At 46.9% G+C, this 17,008-nt stretch overlaps 1 protein-coding gene across 2 annotated transcripts in view; it reads left to right on the top strand.

Moving 5' to 3' along the window:
• Nucleotides 1-9,213: 9,213 nt before the first annotated feature.
• NCBP3 (nuclear cap binding subunit 3) overlaps nt 9,214-17,008 on the top strand; it is a 62,561-nt gene continuing 54,766 nt past the window's right edge. For both annotated transcript variants that reach the window (XM_068270097.1, XM_068270096.1), the window contains exon 1: nt 9,214-9,548. In XM_068270097.1, the coding sequence (XP_068126198.1) occupies nt 9,381-9,548 (168 nt within the window). In that variant the 5' untranslated portion in view covers nt 9,214-9,380. The remainder of the gene's footprint in view (nt 9,549-17,008) is intronic.

The following is a 17,008-nucleotide window of genomic DNA, read 5'->3' as shown; positions in this document are numbered from 1 at the left end:
AGGAAAGGGAGGAAGGGATGCCCACGCCAGCCACACAGCAGAGCGGCAATACAGACTTACGTGCTCCATTCACCCTATAGCACGATTTAGTGCGGACACGCATGAGAGCACAGCGGACCCCCAAGACCAGCAGAACGGGGTCCCCACCAGCCGGACTGATTTACAGACCTTGTGAGGTGGCAACGCAGCAGGGGAGGCAACCTGCGCGGAAGGCCTCCTGATGCAGCCGGTAAGGGGGAAAAAAATAAAGTAATCTGCAGGAATCTCCTGCGACAGTCCTGTGAGGTGAGGGACAGGAAAAAAAGACAGGGATGGGAGGGGCAGTTACACTTTTATAGATAATTGTCCTGTGGGGTATTGGGGGGTGGGGCCAATACCCGTAGTGCTGCCATGGAGGCATAAGGAAAGTGAGCAGAGAGAAAGGAACAAATAACGGTTCCCTTGCAGCCCTTCAGCAGTGTTTAACCACTTAACGACAATGTAACCTATTAAAACGTCCTGTTTGAGCCCGTTAACGGCTCCAGGACGTTTTAATAAGTCGCTCGCTTCCGCCACCGCTCCGCACGTGTGCGTACCGTTCACGCCGCAGTTTACTGTCGGGTCACCGCGATCTGGGATTGGGGAAGAGGACCGAGTGGTCCTCTACCCAATCGCAATGCCTGCAATGAATGGACGTGACCACGATCAGCGGCCACTTCCATTCATAAAACAGGAAACCGTCACAGCATAGTAAAATGTAAAAAAGTGAACACTTCCTATTAAACGGGAGAGTATTCACTAGCACCATCTTGTGGTCAAAAAGTAAAATTACACATATGGGCAATACATACACATATACTTATTAAATATCAATAACATGAAGAACTTACACTTCCAAAGCACCCCCCCCCAAAAAAAAAACCACTCGTAAAAAAAAAAAATCAGTTTGAAAAAAAAATACATAAATAGTTGCCTCAGGGACTTGGCTTTATTCATCTATATTTTATGAGGGAAAATTACTTTTACTAATTACTACATAAAGGGTTGTAATTATGGACCGGACAAAAAAAACCAAAACAGATAAATAACATCTATATTTCTGAATAATATATTGTCGTCATACATTGTGATAGGGACATAGTTTAAACGGTTTAATAATCGGGACAATTGGGCAAATAAAATGTGTCGGTTTTATCCACAGGAGAACGTTTTATTTTAAAACTGTAATGGCTGAAAACTGAGAAATAATTATTTTTTTTCCATTCTTTTCTTATTTTTCCTGTTAAAATGTATTTAAAATAAAAAAATTCTCAGCAAAATGTACTACTCACAGAAAGCCTAATTGGTGGTGAAAAAAACAAGGTATAGATAATTTTGTTGTGATAAGTAGTAATAACGTTATTGGTGAATTAAAAGGAGGAGCATTGACAGGTGAAAATTGCTCTGGTCCATTAGGGTAAAAACCCTTGGGGGTGAAGTGGTTAACCTCGTCTGCTCCTGACAGATGCTTTCCCTATACTAGCTGCTTATCTTCAAAGCAGGGCATGTGTGACATCTCCTAAAAGCGGCAATTAAATAAAATGTTAAGCCCAATGTACACGATACAATTCTTTGTGCGATTCGATTACGATTCTATTTACGATCCAATTACATTTGACATGTCCGATCAGGATTCGATTCAATTCGATTTGCCATTGCAAAATGGCAAATCGAATTGAATCGAATCCCGATTGGACATGTTGGATTTAATCGGATCGTAAATAGAATCGTAATCGAATCGCACAAAGAATCGTATCGTGTAGATGGGGCTTTAGAGAAACTAAAGGTGGCTATATACTGGTCGATTTGCCATCAGATTCAACCAACAGATCGAGTCTGATCAGAGAGGGATCGTATGGCCACCTTTACTGCAAACAGATTGTGAATCGATTTCAGGCTGAAACCGATCACAATGTGTGGAGCTGGCGCTGCTGCTGCCCCACCCCCCCTGCATACATTACCTGTTCCGGCCGGCGCAAGTCCCCGCTGTCACCTTCTCTGCTCCGCTCCAGACCGTTCCTGCAGCTTCTGAACTTCCTGTCCAGGGGAAGTTTAAACAGTAGAGGGCGCTCTACTGTTTAAACTTCCTACTGTTTAAACTTCCTGCCGGGACAGGAAGTTCTGTGTAGCTGCAGGAACGGTCTGGAGCGGAGAAGAAGACAGCAGTGACAGCGGGGACTCGCGCCGGCCGGAAAAGGTAATGTATACCCGCTGCATTGCGTCGGTCGTCGGGCATTCGAACGCCGCTACCGACGCACTCCCGACCCGCCAGCGACCAAGAAAAATCTTACGCACGGATGAGTAGACGGGAACGATCGATTTCGGACGGAAATCGGTCGTTCTGTCAGCGGTGTGCGCGGCGATTTCACAGCCGTTTCGATCACTGTGATCGAAACGGCTGTATATTGGCGGGAAAATCGTTAGGTGTATGGGCCCCTTAATGGACACATTCAGAGCCGAGCAGAGGCAGTATAACAAACATTATAGCACAGCATGCACAACTAAAGGGATGTCGGGATGCATTGCAATGTCCTCACTGCACGGCGATTTGTCTTTTGAAACGGTAAATTACTGAACTTCAATTACACCTCTGAACATTTTTATGATTCAGCATACCAAAATCTAAAATACAGACTGCGGTGATTTAACAAGCATTTTACATTCACTGCACGCAGCTCTATGAATCGAGACCAATGTTAAGTATAGGAAAGTGGAAAACCGCTGTGAAAAACGCTAGATCAGATTGGTTTTCGAAGCGTCTTTGTTACAGTAGCTGTTCAGTTAGGGCTAGTTCAAACTCCGCTAGCCCGCGATTTTAAGTAAAATCTTGTGATTTGCGCTTGTGATTCCTGTTCAATAGAACGAAAATCACAGAGCAATTGCCCCAAAACGCTGCATGCAGCTCGCTTGCGAAATCGCAACTGCTGCAGTGTGAATGTGTCCATAGGAATACATTTTAGCAGCGCTTTGCTGATCGCCGGCAATCAGCAAAGCACTGAAGACTCGCCCGAGTGTGAACCAGCCCTAACAAAAAATAAAAAACGCTACACAAAAACCGCTAGTCATGTTTAGAAAATCGCTCCAATCATGCCTAGAATCGCACTGAAAAAACGCTTTAAAAACGCTATAATTTGTGGATACGCTAGCAGTTTTTGGTGTGCACTGGGCTGGCCCTGACATCTACAACAACTGAATCAAAAAGCATATTTTGACACATACTATTATTCTGTTGTCCTACCTAACTCAAGAAAAAAAGTTCTGGTTCAGCTCCAGCTACTTGGTTCCTTTTTGAGAGCATACCTCCCAACTTTTTGAGATGAGAAAGAGCAGGGGTCTCAAACTCGCGGCCCGCGGGCCATTTGCGCCCTCAGTACAATATTTTGTGGCCCGCGCCGGCAAAAGCAAAAGAGACACGGAAGCGAACTATTTTATCTTATAGTTCACTTCAGTGCTCCAAAGTAATCCGCCGCATCCCCGCCACTAAACGAGGGCTGCAGAGCCCCCAAATCCCCCGGGCAAACATGCACAACTGCGCTGAGAGGCAGAGCTTCCAGCTGTAGCTCTGCCCCTCCTGACGTCAATCGCCGCGCGGATCGCCGCTTCTCCCCGCCCCTCTCTGTGAAGGAAGAGTGAGAGGGGCGGGCAGAGGCGGCGATCCGCCGCGATTGACGTCAGGAGCAGCTCTGCCCCTTCCAGGAAATGCCGTCGGATTTCCCCCCGGGCGATTTGGGGGCTCTGCAGCCCTCGTTTTGCGGCGGGGACACGGCGGATTACTTGTAATGGGAGCACTGAAGCGAACTATAAGGTAGGACACTTCATGTTCAGAAGAAATGATTAAAACTGTTAATAATGACATTTGAGGACTTTTTTTGTGAAATCCCTTATGCGGCCCATCTTCATCCTGACTTTGCCTCCTGCGGCCCCCAGGTAAATTGAGTTTGAGACCCCTGAGAAAGAGGGACACTTAAGCCACGCCCTTACCACACCCCTGATCACGCCCCCATCGCACCCCTAGTCACGCATACGATAAAGACTTCATAAGAAAAATATGTTGTTTTATAATGCAAACCACACTGGTCATTTCTATCATGGTTCATTTTCCTTCATATTTACATTTTAAAATTAGTAAAATATTAATTTAAAGGATGGGAATAAAGTTTAGAGTCAATCAAACACACTTTAGTAGAGAAATATATATATATTTACATAGAAAGAGGGACAAATGAGGAGGAAAGAGGGACAGAGCGACAGGGCTCCCAAACAGGGACTGTCCCTCCGAAAAAGGGACAGTTGGAAGCTATGCGAGAGTAACAAAAATATCTGTAAATTATATACAGGCTGATCTCTAAAGCTGAGCTAAACACTGCATGCAGAGCCTTCTTGCTCAGCCGCCATTCTCGCCTACTCTTGCAAGCAATAAACACATTGGGCTCTATTCACAAAGATGGAAAAACACCGCAAAATATTACCGAAAAATTTCCGCCAGCGGTAAACCCCGCATTTTTTCCACATTCACTAATATTTTCCGCATGTTTTCCGCATGCGGGAAAAAAGATGCGGAAACAGCTATTATTCATGCGGGAATCATGCAGTAAAAAGGTTGCATGAAAAAGTGTTTAAAAAAAAATTAAAGTCCAGCAAGCACAGCCCTTAAAGAGACTCTGAAGCGAGAATAAATCTCGCTTCAGAGCTTATAGTTAGCAGGGGCATTTGTGCCCCTGCTAAAATGCCGCTACCCTGCGGCTAAACGGGGGTCCCTTCACCCCCAAACCCACCCCCGCAGACCTTGGTCGTAGAGTTGGTCGTAAATCTTCTCTTCCTGGAGGCAGGGCTATCAGCTGCAGCCCTGCCTCTAGTTGCGTCTATCAGACGCGCATCGCCGCCTCTTCCCTTCCCCTCTCAGTGAAGGAAGACTGAGAGGGGCGGGGGAGAGGCGGAGATATGCGTCTGACAGACGCGCGTGGGGCAGGGCTGCGGCGGTTAGCCCTGCCCCAATGCGGAAGCGCTCCCCCGCTGTACGGAGGGGATTTGGGGGTGAAGGGACCCCCGTTAAGCCGCGGGATAGCGGCGTTTTAGCAGGGGCACACATGCCCCTGCTAACTATGAGGTCTGAAGCGAGATTTATTCTCGCTTCAGACTCTCTTTAAGCCTCCAGACCAGGGGCGTCGCTAGCCCTATTTTGGGGTGGCACGTGCCCCCAATCTGTCCTGGGGTGTCACGGATCTCCACCCGGCCGCTCTGTCAGCGGCTCCCTCCAGCCGCCGCCGCCGCATCACTCAGAGATCAGGCGGCGAGCCGGCGACCAATCGTGCGGGCGCTAGGACCCAGCGCCCGCACTGATATGCCGGAAGTGAGATCCCGCTGGTACTGGTCGGGTTGCCGCTGATCCTGAGGTCTGCCAGGTGAGGGGGGAGCGGCGGCGGCTAGAGGGGGGGCCTCCCTGTCACTCACTCACTACCTAAAGGGCCTCCCTGTCACTCACTCACTACCTAAAGGGCCTCCCTGTCACTCACTCACTCACTCCCTAAAGGGGCTCCCTGTCACTCACTCACTCCCTAAAGGGGCTCCCTGGCACTCACTCACTCCCTAAAAGGCCTCCCTGTCACTCACTCACTACCTAAAGGGCCTCCCTGTCACTCACTCCCTAAAGGGCCTCCCTGTCACTCACTCACTTCCTAAAGGGGCTCCCTGGCACTCACTCACTCCCTAAAGGAGTTCCCTGTCACTCACTCACTCACTCCCCAAAGGGACTCCCTGGCACTCACTCACTCCCTAAAGGGGCTCCCTGGCACTCACTCACTCCCTAAAGGGGCTCCCTGTCACTCACTCACTGCCTAAAGGGGCTCCCTGTCACTCACTCACTGCCTAAAGGGGCTCCCTGGCACTCACTCACTGCCTAAAGGGGCTCCCTGGCACTCACTCACTGCCTAAAGGGGCTCCCTGTCACTCACTCACTGCCTAAAGGGGCTCCCTGGCACTCACTCACTCCCTAAAGGGGCTCCCTGGCACTCACTCACTACCTAAAGGGCCTCCCTGTCACTCACTAACTGCCTAAAGGGGCTCCCTGTCACTCACTCACTGCCTAAAGGGGCTCCCTGTCACTCACTCACTACCTAAAGGGGCTCCCTGTCACTCTTTCATTGCCTAAAGGGGCTCCCTGTCACTCACTCACTGCCTAAAGGGGCTCCTTGGCACTCACTCCCTAAAGGGGCTCCCTGGCACTCACTCCCTAAAGGGGCTCCCTGGCACTCACTCACTCCCTAAAGGGGCTCCCTGGCACTCACTCACTGCCTAAAGGGGCTCCCTGGCACTCACTCACTGCCTAAAGGGGCTCCCTGGCACTCACTCACTACCTAAAGGGCCTCCCTGTCACTCACTCACTGCCTAAAGGGGCTCCCTGGCACTCACTCACTGCCTGAAGGGGCTCCCTGGCACTCACTCACTACCTAAAGGGCCTCCCTGGCACTCACTCACTGCCAGAAGGGGCTCCCTGGCACTCACTCACTGCCTGAAGGGGCTCCCTGGCACTCACTCACTGCCTAAAGGGGCTCCCTGGCACTCACTCACTCCCTAAAGGGGCTCCCTGGCACTCACTCACTCCCTAAAGGGCCTCCCTGTCACTCATTCACTACCTAAAGGGCCTCCCTGTCACTCACTCACTCCCTAAAGGGCCTCCCTGTCACTCACTCACTCACTCCCTAAAGGGCCTCCCTGTCACTCACTCACTTCCTAAAGGGGCTCCCTGTCACTCACTCACTCCCTAAAGGGGCTCCCTGGCACTCACTCACTCCCTAAAGGGGCTCCCTGTCACTCACTCAGTGCCTAAAGGGGCTCCCTGGCACTCACTCACTGCCTAAAGGGGCTCCCTGGCACTCACTCACTGCCTGAAGGGGCTCCCTGGCACTCACTCACTACCTAAAGGGCCTCCCTGTCACTCACTCACTACCTAAAGGGCCTCCCTGTCACTCACTCACTGCCTAAAGGGCCTTCCTGTCACTCACTCACTGCCTAAAGGGGCTCCCTGGCACTCACTGCCTGAAGGGGCTCCCTGGCACTCACTCACTGCCTGAAGGGGCTCCCTGGCACTCACTCACTACCTAAAGGGGCTCCCTGACACTAACTCACTACCTAAAGGGGCTCCCTGTCACTCACTATCGGGTCCCTGTCACTCACTACCTAACTGGAGGCGCCTGTCACTCACTAGCTAACCTGGGGGTCCCTGTCACTCACTACCTAACTTGGGGGGCTACCATATTAAGGGGGCATTCTGCCTATTTATGTGAAATGCTGTCTATTTATGTGCCTCATGACTGCTGAATTTGTCTTGTTGGGAGCCTTATGATTTGTTGGGGGCCTCAAGATTGCTGAATTTGTCTTGTTGGGGGCATCATGATTTGTTGGGGGCCTCATGATTGCTGAATTTGTCTTGTTGGGGGCCTCATGATTTGTTGGAGGCCTCATGATTGCTGAATTTGTCTTGTTGGGGGCCTCATGATTTGTTGGGGGCCTCATGATTGCTGAATTTGTCTTGTTGGGGGTCACATGATTGCTAACTGCGAGACTATGGGAAAAGCTGAATCCTTATCATATGAGACAAAAGCATTAAACCTACTTTTTTAACTTTTTAAAACAGAAAATAAAACTGGGAGGTTCTAAAAAATTGAATACATTTTTCAGGAGTAGGATGGATGAAATTTGTTTATCTTCACAGTTTATTTTCAACTTGGATTCTCCATAATGTTCATGTATGAGTTAAAACGTTTGTACAGTATTTAGTTTAAATTGCTGTTGCCACTTTGCGATAGATAAGTGACTTTTGGGTTGCAGTTTGGGCACTCGGCCTCCAAAAGGTTCGCCACCACTGTCATAATCTAATGTCCCACCATTGCTAGGTTCATGTAAATTTGTCTCCACCCGTTACCAAACCTATATTCTGGTCCATGGCCCACCTATTTTTCGGTGCGGCGCGATAAGCACGCCGCACAACGTGATCCTCATATTTTTGGCACGCTAGCTGCAGTGTGCTGAATTCTGCTGCCTACAGTATGTACAGTATACGCTGTTCTCTAGTGCCTGCACTGTGTGCTGATTTACCTCCAGTGTGTACAGTGTAAGGTGTTACTCTGTGCCTTTACTGATTGTAAACCAGCTATATTGTATGCTGATCCCTGCTACTTTCAGTATGTACAGTATTAGCTGTAAAGCCTGGTACACACATACAATTTTGATTAGCCAATTTTAGCTCTGTTCATAAAATTCATTGTCTGTTGGCCCACTTACTGCACGGGGGTGGTAAAATTGGGGGTCAGTGATTGACCAATCAAAATTGTATGTGCGTATACATCTTTGATCTATGCCTATACTGATTGTAAATTATCCAAATAAAGGATAGGGGGCTCCATCCAATATTTCGATGGGCAGGCCCGTTATCTGTAGCTTACACTGCTGCTAAGTTCATGTACATTTGGCCCCACCCATGGCCACGCCCACTCACCTCATGGTCACGCCCATTTTTTGCCGCGGCCCTCCCCGCCTGGTGCCCACAGGTGCCCCCGATCTCCAAGGACCCTAGAAACGCCCCTGCTCCAGACTTCATTAAAGTCAATGGGATGCGGAATATATCACCTACTACTTGTAGGTGATAAAGAAATCTGTAAATAACGACGAAATGAAGAGCCTGAACATTTTTGAGAATTGATATTTTATTGCGGAAATTTTTCCGCATGAATCCCGCACTTTTACCGCATGCGGAAAAAACATGCGGAACATTTTGAGAATAGGCCTCAATTCACTAAGATTTATCAAACACTTTATCAAACGTTTGATAATTTACCTCATGCGTAAAATCTAATTTTGAATTCACTAAAGTGTTAAATACTTATCAAATATTTTATTGATAAAACATTCAATAAATATATAACATAATATAACACCTTAGTGAATTCAAAATTAGTTTTTACCCATGAGGTAAATTATCAAACGTTTGATAAAGTGTTTGATAAAGCTTAGTGAATTGAGGCCAATTCAATTTGGTCGCAAACTTCCCGCATGTACTTTACCGCATGCGGGAAGTCTTTGAGAATAGAGCCCTATGGAGAGTGTCACTCTAGCAGCCCACTCCTGTCTGCATGATGAAGCTCGCCAGACACAGCATGGCCGAGTGACAGCAGTGCATCACATGACCTGTGCGCCGCTACGCTCAGATGCCACTACCAAGATGGCCGCCGCCGCCCCTTCACCTGCGGGTCATGTGCTGAGTCCTGTCTAGCCAATGCAACCGCGCACTCTATGACCGCCGGGCGGAAGACTGTGTCAGTGTGTTCAGTGATTCCTCCACTCGCCCGGAAAAGCTGGCTGACGAGATGGCGGCGGTACGGGGGCTGCGGGTGTCCGTGAAGTCGGGAGCGGGCGGCGTTAGCGAGCCGGAGCCCATGGAGGTGGAGGAGGGAGAGGTGGAGGCCGCGCCGGACAGGAGCTCCCCCCGGGAGGTGGTCTCTGTGCCGGAGACGGAGGAAGAAGAAGGGGTGTCGGTAGGTGATTGCTGTGTGTGTGATCGTCTCTATGGAGAGGCTCATCTCAGCCACCGGCCATTCATTGCTGGGCTGGCTGATCCCTCCTCCCTCCAACAGGCCCAGCCAGCAGTGAGAGACGTATAGCTGGCAGGGCTGCAGAGGGACCTCTGTGTGTGGAAATATGGGTGCCAATGGGGCGTAACTACAGCCTCTGCGACCGCAGGGGGGCCCAGAGCTCTAAAGGGACCCAACTACTTTACTCCCTCTGATAAAGGACTGGTTCACGCAGACATCTGCGCTGCGTTTACCAGCGGTGTCTGGGACTTAGCGCTTAACGCTCCCATTCAAGTGAATGAGAGCGTTTGTGTCAAGTTTTTACCGGCATTTGCGTGAATGCGGCGTTCCGATCTCGATTTTCCCTGTCGTTTGAGGTGACTGGACGCTACATGTAGCATCCAGGGGCGTTTAACTGCAGCATCTAGTGTCCCCCAATGGGAATGAAAAACTCCGGCCGCGACGGTAAGCCTCTAAAAGCCTGGACATCACGTTGCCCAACGAGACGCTGGGCTGATGTCTGTGTGAACCAGCCCTAAGGGGTCCATCCTTCAGATCAGCTGTTTTTTTTTTTTTTTTTGTGTTGACACGTTATGGGTGTGAAGATTATGATGGCCACAATTGTTTTATGACCCTCTTATAATGAACCCCCAGGCTGTGAGGGTCATAAGGGGTAACCAAGGGAAAAGGTGTGAACAATGTGGGGCCCATTAGTTTTATTTGTAATTATGCCTCTTAATGCAGTTTCCCTGATACATTTTTCTGTTGGAGATGTGGTTAGTTTACACTCATTTCTCTGACTCTTATTTACTTTTTTTCTTAGAAGTATGTTTAAGTTGTAACCTACGATTAAGAGCATTGTGGCAACTTATTGCAGTGTCTTCTGCTATTGTGGCCAAAATGGTGGCTAGGGCCACCTGTTCCTTCTTGAAGTTCAGGAAAGGCCTGCTCACCATTATTGGCAGTATTGCTGAATAGTGAGGTGGTTTTGAGTAGATTTGTGATGTGACCTAGCTCTAGGCAGGGTCATAGTCTACTTGAGGGGACGCAGCAGGAAACCTCATAGGGAACAGTTTTTCAATCAAGCTACCCGATAGTGTAGACTAGGGCCCAGTTTTGTATTTTTTTTTTTTGGGCACAGTAAGTAAAATTCAGGCAAGCTGAGCCGAAAGCTGCCATAAAGAATCTAAATTGTATTAAAGAAAGAAATGATCGGCACCAGACACTGGAATGGCAGGCTCTTGGGGGGTTCTTAGGTGGTCACTCACTGTGCCTTCGGCCAAAGAGTCCACTGTACACACCTGAAGAGAAGGAACCAGGCACCAGCTGAGTTGCAAGGTTCACCATTTATTTCATCCCCTCCAAAGACAGACACAAATACCAAGGCAACAGGCCTGATAGCTGTTTCGCAAGCTCAAGCGCTTGCTTCCTCAGAGACTAGAAAGCAAGCGCTTGAGCTTGCTAAACAGCTGTCAGGCCTGTTGCCTTGGTGTTTGTGTCTGTCTTTGGAGGGGATGAAATAAATGGTGAACCTTGCAACTCAGCTGGTGCCTGGTTCCTTCTCTTCGTGTGTTTGTAGAAAGAATCTAAAAGCCTGCCATACACTGGCAAACTTTCTCCCGACATGCCGAAAATATGGATGTGATAGACATCTGATCAAAGGGATCTATTGTCGCACGCTTCTTATTGTTTTTAACAGATAAAAGCCTGCCTTGCTAATGCTACTCCCTAGGCCCCAGTGAAGTGCTCTCTCCATATCTTGTGACCGGGTGGGAAACATACATGCCGCCAGGTCACTACTTAGATTGGAACTTCTAATGGCCTAATCTGAAATAGAGTACTAACATTTGAGTAATGCTGGGGATACACGGTACGTTTCTGTACCGTGTATCGACCAGCTGATCCGGCTAGCTGATAATATTCAGCTGGCCTGATCAAGCCGTTTGACCCGTGCCCGCTCGATTCCCGGCGGCGGACAATGGCAGGGAATCGAGCGGCTGATAAAGACCGTCGGCGGGGAATCGATCCGCACGGACGCGGCGGGGGTCGATCCGGCGGCTAATCGGCCGCTGGATCGACCCATGTATGCCCAGCATTATGCAGGTTTTTTTTCTGCTAGTTCCTGTAATCTAGTACCAACAGAGCTTTTCAACAATGACCTGTGAAACATCACATTTGTTACATGTCTGTAATACAGCTAGATAAAATACTTCAACTATAAGTAGTCCCCAACTTACAAACAGCCCACAAATGTAAAATTGAACAACCACCATAGGCTATATGATGAACGCATATACCTAGCCCAGGATTATCACGAACTGCACAGAAGTGTAGCCTGCTTACCCTGACCTCAGATCCATTGAAGAGTGACAAGTGTGAAAGGCTCCTACTGTGTTAATAAAATAGGAGCAGTTTAGTGTCAGTTTAGCAGAGAATGGACAAAAATGTATGTTCTCAGCTTAAGTGGGAACAGTGCCTGTCAGATCCTTAAGGCCACGTTCACATCATGAGACTCAGATGGCTGTGCGTTCGGAACGCAACGCATACGATGCACGCCATCTGCGATTCTGTGCGTTGCGTGGCTGATACCATTCACTGAAAGTTTTGGTAAAAAATGTGTGCAGCATACGTTCCCGGCAGGGCTGTGGAGTTGGAGTCGAGGAGTCAGGGCAATTTTGGGCACCCGGAGTCAGTTGTGGTTTCATAAACTGAGGAGTCGGAGTTGGAAGATTTTTGTACCGACTTCACAGCCCTGGTTCCCGGACCGCATGCAGTGTGAACATCAGACAGTGCAGTCTATGCACTGTCTGATGTCGTGCAGGTCAGCCTCCTGCACACGTTGCTGAAATCTGGACGGCAACGCGTGCAGTGTGAACGGGGCCCAACTGAAAACCTGTTGCAGTACCATGTGCTCACACGCTTCAAAGACAGAGCAAATCCATGTGTATGCAAAGCAATGCAAACACATTGATAATTTCCCCCCAGTGTTATTTTTTCAATGTAATGCAAACATTGATTCAGCATTGCTCTACCAAGGTTCTGCTTTGCATAGGGTGCACTAATGGCCTGTCTTATTGTATTGAAACTGCATTTGAAAGCCACTGTACAAATGTGTGGACGTGACCAAAGTACTTTCTCGCACACAAGTTAAATTAAAGGGAACTAGAGGTTTTTTTTTTTCTTCTTCTTCTTTTTGAGTGAGCACGGCTTTGTATGCATGTATTAATTATAATTCCAAGATTTGCACAGTGCTCAAATACCTGAGAGCTGCAGCCACTAATGCAGCTGGTTGGGTGGAGAAGATGGGGCAATAAAATTTTCCATCAGCTCAACGGGTCGAAATTATAATTTATGACATGTCTTACCTGGTCCCAATTGATAACTGGATCGATTTTGTGCAGTAGTGATCTGAAAATTGATTCCGTTATAAAGTGGGAACTGATTGAACATGTCGTCAGATCTGAGGGAAAATTGCATTGTGTGTTATGGCGAGCTTCATTTAAGAGAAATGTTTGTGGTTTATATCTGAAAATTTACAGTGGACCTTGTAAAGGATAACTTGACGAGTGACTGATAACAGGCAGTTTGCTTGATCCAACTGTCAGATCTACTCACACAAATGTTGGTCTGATATCGTACAGTTGATGCGTGTGTACAAGTCATTTGAACGACTTGTACTTGTTTTGAATGTGTAGTCCTTCATTCCGCTTTCGTGCGCAGTATAAAACAGTTGGTCGTTTATCCATCTGGACAAACAGCTTGTGCGGTCTGACGGGTCGTGCGGGGAGGTCGTGTGCATGTTGTGCACTAGTTGGACGTGTGTACGTGGCTTTAAAGAGACTCTGTAACAAAATTTTCAGCCTTATTTCTTCTATCATATGAGTTCCTATACCTGTTCTAATGTGGTCTGTCTTACTGCAGCCTTTTCTAGTTGCACAGTGGCCGAATTATCTCTGTTATATAATCTAATCTTCTTTCCTCCGATGGCTTTGTGTGGCTCAGGCACTCAGGCAGGAATGTGCTTCTCTACTGTGATAGGATAGAAGATATACACACCCTTTCCACGCCCCTTGCAGGCTCTGTGTGAGTCACAGACTGAGCTCCTCTCAGCCTATCACACTCTGGTTAGCAGCCATGTCTTTTGTTTGTAAACACTGCCTAAAACTGGCAATTACAAGCCAGGATTGCAGCAGGGAGTGGCAGAAACAGCACAGAGGGGCCCAGGAGAACATAATGAATAGAATGGTATGCTTTTTATTGTAAGAATTTTAGTGTACAGATTCTCTTTAAACCTAGTACCTTTGCTCGTCTGTCATCACTTTCTGCAAAAGTTTCCAGAACAATAAACATGGCCACACTTCCTATGCTGAATGAGATTGGAAGATAAAGAGTCTATTTCTTCATTTGTCACCAGATGGCCAGCAGGACTACAAACTGACATTAGCCATCGGGATTTGGTGTTGTCAGCGGGATATTAGCAGCTTACAGGGATGAGTGTAGTTCTGTGTGCAAGAGGTAGATCAAACCATCCCTGTGTCTGTTGTAGGATAGTGCTATGGGGCTTCAGTGGTTGTTGTCTGAGTATTCAAATCTCCATCTACAAGCTTTATTTCCTAAAGGCTTGCAAGTGATCCCAATTGAATGAGGCTCAGGACTGCATAAACCGGTTTCTAGGAGTTTGTGGATCCTATTTAAACCTTTTGCTTCTTTGAGTTGAAGTATCTGCTTTGTGTATCTAAAACTATTTGAACAATTATTTTCGGAACCAATCTTTGCCCAGTTTGCTGGACAGCACTGAGGATATTGACATAGTTGCTGATAATGGGCCATTGTGATACTCCCATACAGAATGTACAGCTTACATCAGCTTTCCTGTCTCATAGAACATCTCTAAAGCCTCATCTACATGGTACAATGTTCCATCAGATCGGATTTATTAGATAATTTCCAACCAGTCCAATCGGATTGCATTAGGTTTTGCAATAGGTTTTGCAATAGGTTTTGGGTACTTATCAAAGCAAAATCTATTGCAAAATTGATCTGAAACAATTTGGACGTCTACACACGATGCATTTTCTTATTAGATCTATCTATAGATCCGTCTATCTGATGGAAAATTGTACCGTGTAGATGAGCCTTAATGCCTGGTACACACTATGCAATTTCCCATCAGATGGGCCGATAGATAATTTCCGACAGGGACCTGAGGAAGCAAGCATTGTCAGCTTGCGAAATGGCTGTTAGACCTATTGCCTGATACATAGTGTCTGTCACTGGATGGGATGAAATAAATTAGCATTTGCAACTCAGCTGGTGCCCGGGATCTTTCTACTTTTGCTACACAGTTGACTTCCAACAAAAAGTAAATGCAAACCAAAATACTTCTATCTGGCTATACAAACACTCCTGATAACAGGATAATGCTGAATTGTGTGGGTGCTGAATTATCCAGATTTAAAGTGGATCTGAACTCTTGCACAGGACAGAAGGAAAACATATAGAAATGCACCCTGTATGCATTTAGAAAGTTAAAGTGGTTCCGAGGTGAACTTTTACTCATTGCATAATTGTGTTCCTTTCCTATTGTTTATAGGGCATTCCTCAAGCCAAATACTTTTTTGTTTTAATCCTCTAATTCCCTATAAACTAAATAAACCACGCCCACAGGTTTTCAGAGAGCCTTGGCAGTAGCAAGGGCTCATGGGAGCTCAATCTGGATAGGAGGAGGTGTTACTAGCCATTGATTTCAGAGGGAGGAGTAGGGATTATTATTTTTTTTCACAGGCTGAGTGCTCAAGATACAGATAAGTCTGCATCTGTGTAATGTTTACAAACAACATGGCTGCTGTCATTGTATCACAGGATGAAATAATCATTTTCTATTAAAGCTGTTTGCAGCTAGATTTGCTGTGTAAACTATCTAAACTTTTGACTAAGCACAAGTTGTAATTTGATCCCTCAGCTGTGTCAGCTGATTGCCACGGCAGATAGCTAATTGGTAAACACAGGATGTTAACAATATGCCTGCTTCCATGCAAGCAGGAAGTAGACACACTGCAGATTTATTGCAGGATTTGTATCAATTATAACAAAATTGTCTTTCTTTAAAGGTTAGAGCAGAGAGGAAGTTCTGAGTTAGGTCAGGTCTGCTTTAAAGTTAACCCGAGGTGAGGGGGATATGGAGGCTGCCATATTTATTTCCTTTTAAACAATACTAGTTGCCTGGCAGCCCAGCTGATCTATTTAGCTGCAGTAGGTTTCCTCTCACATCCCAAAAACATACAGGTAAGTTATTTGGCCTCCCCCTAAATTGGCCCTAGACTACGATACATATACAGTGGCTTGCAAAAGTATTTGGCCCCCTTCAAGTTTTCCACATTTTGTCATATTACTGCCACGAACATGAATCAATTTTATTGGAATTCCATGTGCTAGAACAATACAAAGTGGTGTACATGTGAGAAGTGGAACGAAAATCCTACATTATTCCAAACATTTTTTACAAATAAATAACTGCAAAGTGGGGTGTGCATAATTATTCGGCCCCCTGAGTCAATACTTTGTAGAACCACCTTTTGCTGCAATTACAGCTGCCAGTCTTTTAGGGTATGCCCCTACCAGCTTTGCACATCTAGAGACTGAAATCCTTGCCCATTCTTCTTTGCAAAACAGCTCCAGCTCAGTCAGATTAGATGGACAGCGTTTGTGAACAGCAGTTTTCAGATCTTGCCACAGATTCTTGATTGAATTTAGATCTGGACTTTTGATGGGCCATTCTAACACATGGATATGTTTTGTTTTAAACCATTCCATTATTTCCCTGGCTTTATGTTTAGTGTTGTTGTCCTGCTGGAAGGTGAACCTCCACCCCAGTCTCAAGTCTTTTACAGACTCCAAGAGGTTTTCTTCCAAGATTGCCCTGTATTTGGCTCCATCCATCTTCCCATCAACTCTGACCAGCTTCCCTATCCCTGCTGAAGATGAGCACCCCCAGAGCATGATACTGCCACCACCATATTTGACAGTGGGGATGGTGTGTTCAGAGTGATGTGCAGTGTTAGTTTTTCGCCACACATAGTGTTTTGCATTTTGGCTAAAAAGTTCCATTTTGGTCTCATCTGACCAAAGCACCTTCTTCCACATGTTTGCTGTGTCCCCCACATGGCTTGTGGCAAACTGCAAATGGGACTTCTTAAGCAGCCCATACACTCAGCCGATTTTCTGGCCGACCGATCGATCGCGATCGATCGATCGATCGCGCAAATCGGTTGGTCAATCGACCGATCGACGGCCGATTTCGATCGATTTCGATGGATTTCCATCGAACTAGCAGGGTGGAAAATTTAGGTCGATCTGATGAGATTGCTTATCAGTTTGCATTGGCCTTAATGGAAATCTGATGGCAAAAAAATGCCATCAGATCG

The sequence above is a fragment of the Hyperolius riggenbachi genome, chromosome 2, assembly GCF_040937935.1.
Source record: "Hyperolius riggenbachi isolate aHypRig1 chromosome 2, aHypRig1.pri, whole genome shotgun sequence".
In the NCBI taxonomy this organism is placed as follows: domain Eukaryota; kingdom Metazoa; phylum Chordata; class Amphibia; order Anura; family Hyperoliidae; genus Hyperolius; species Hyperolius riggenbachi.
The sequence above is the reverse complement of the archived record's forward strand: the minus strand, read 5'-3'. Positions and strand labels throughout refer to the sequence as shown.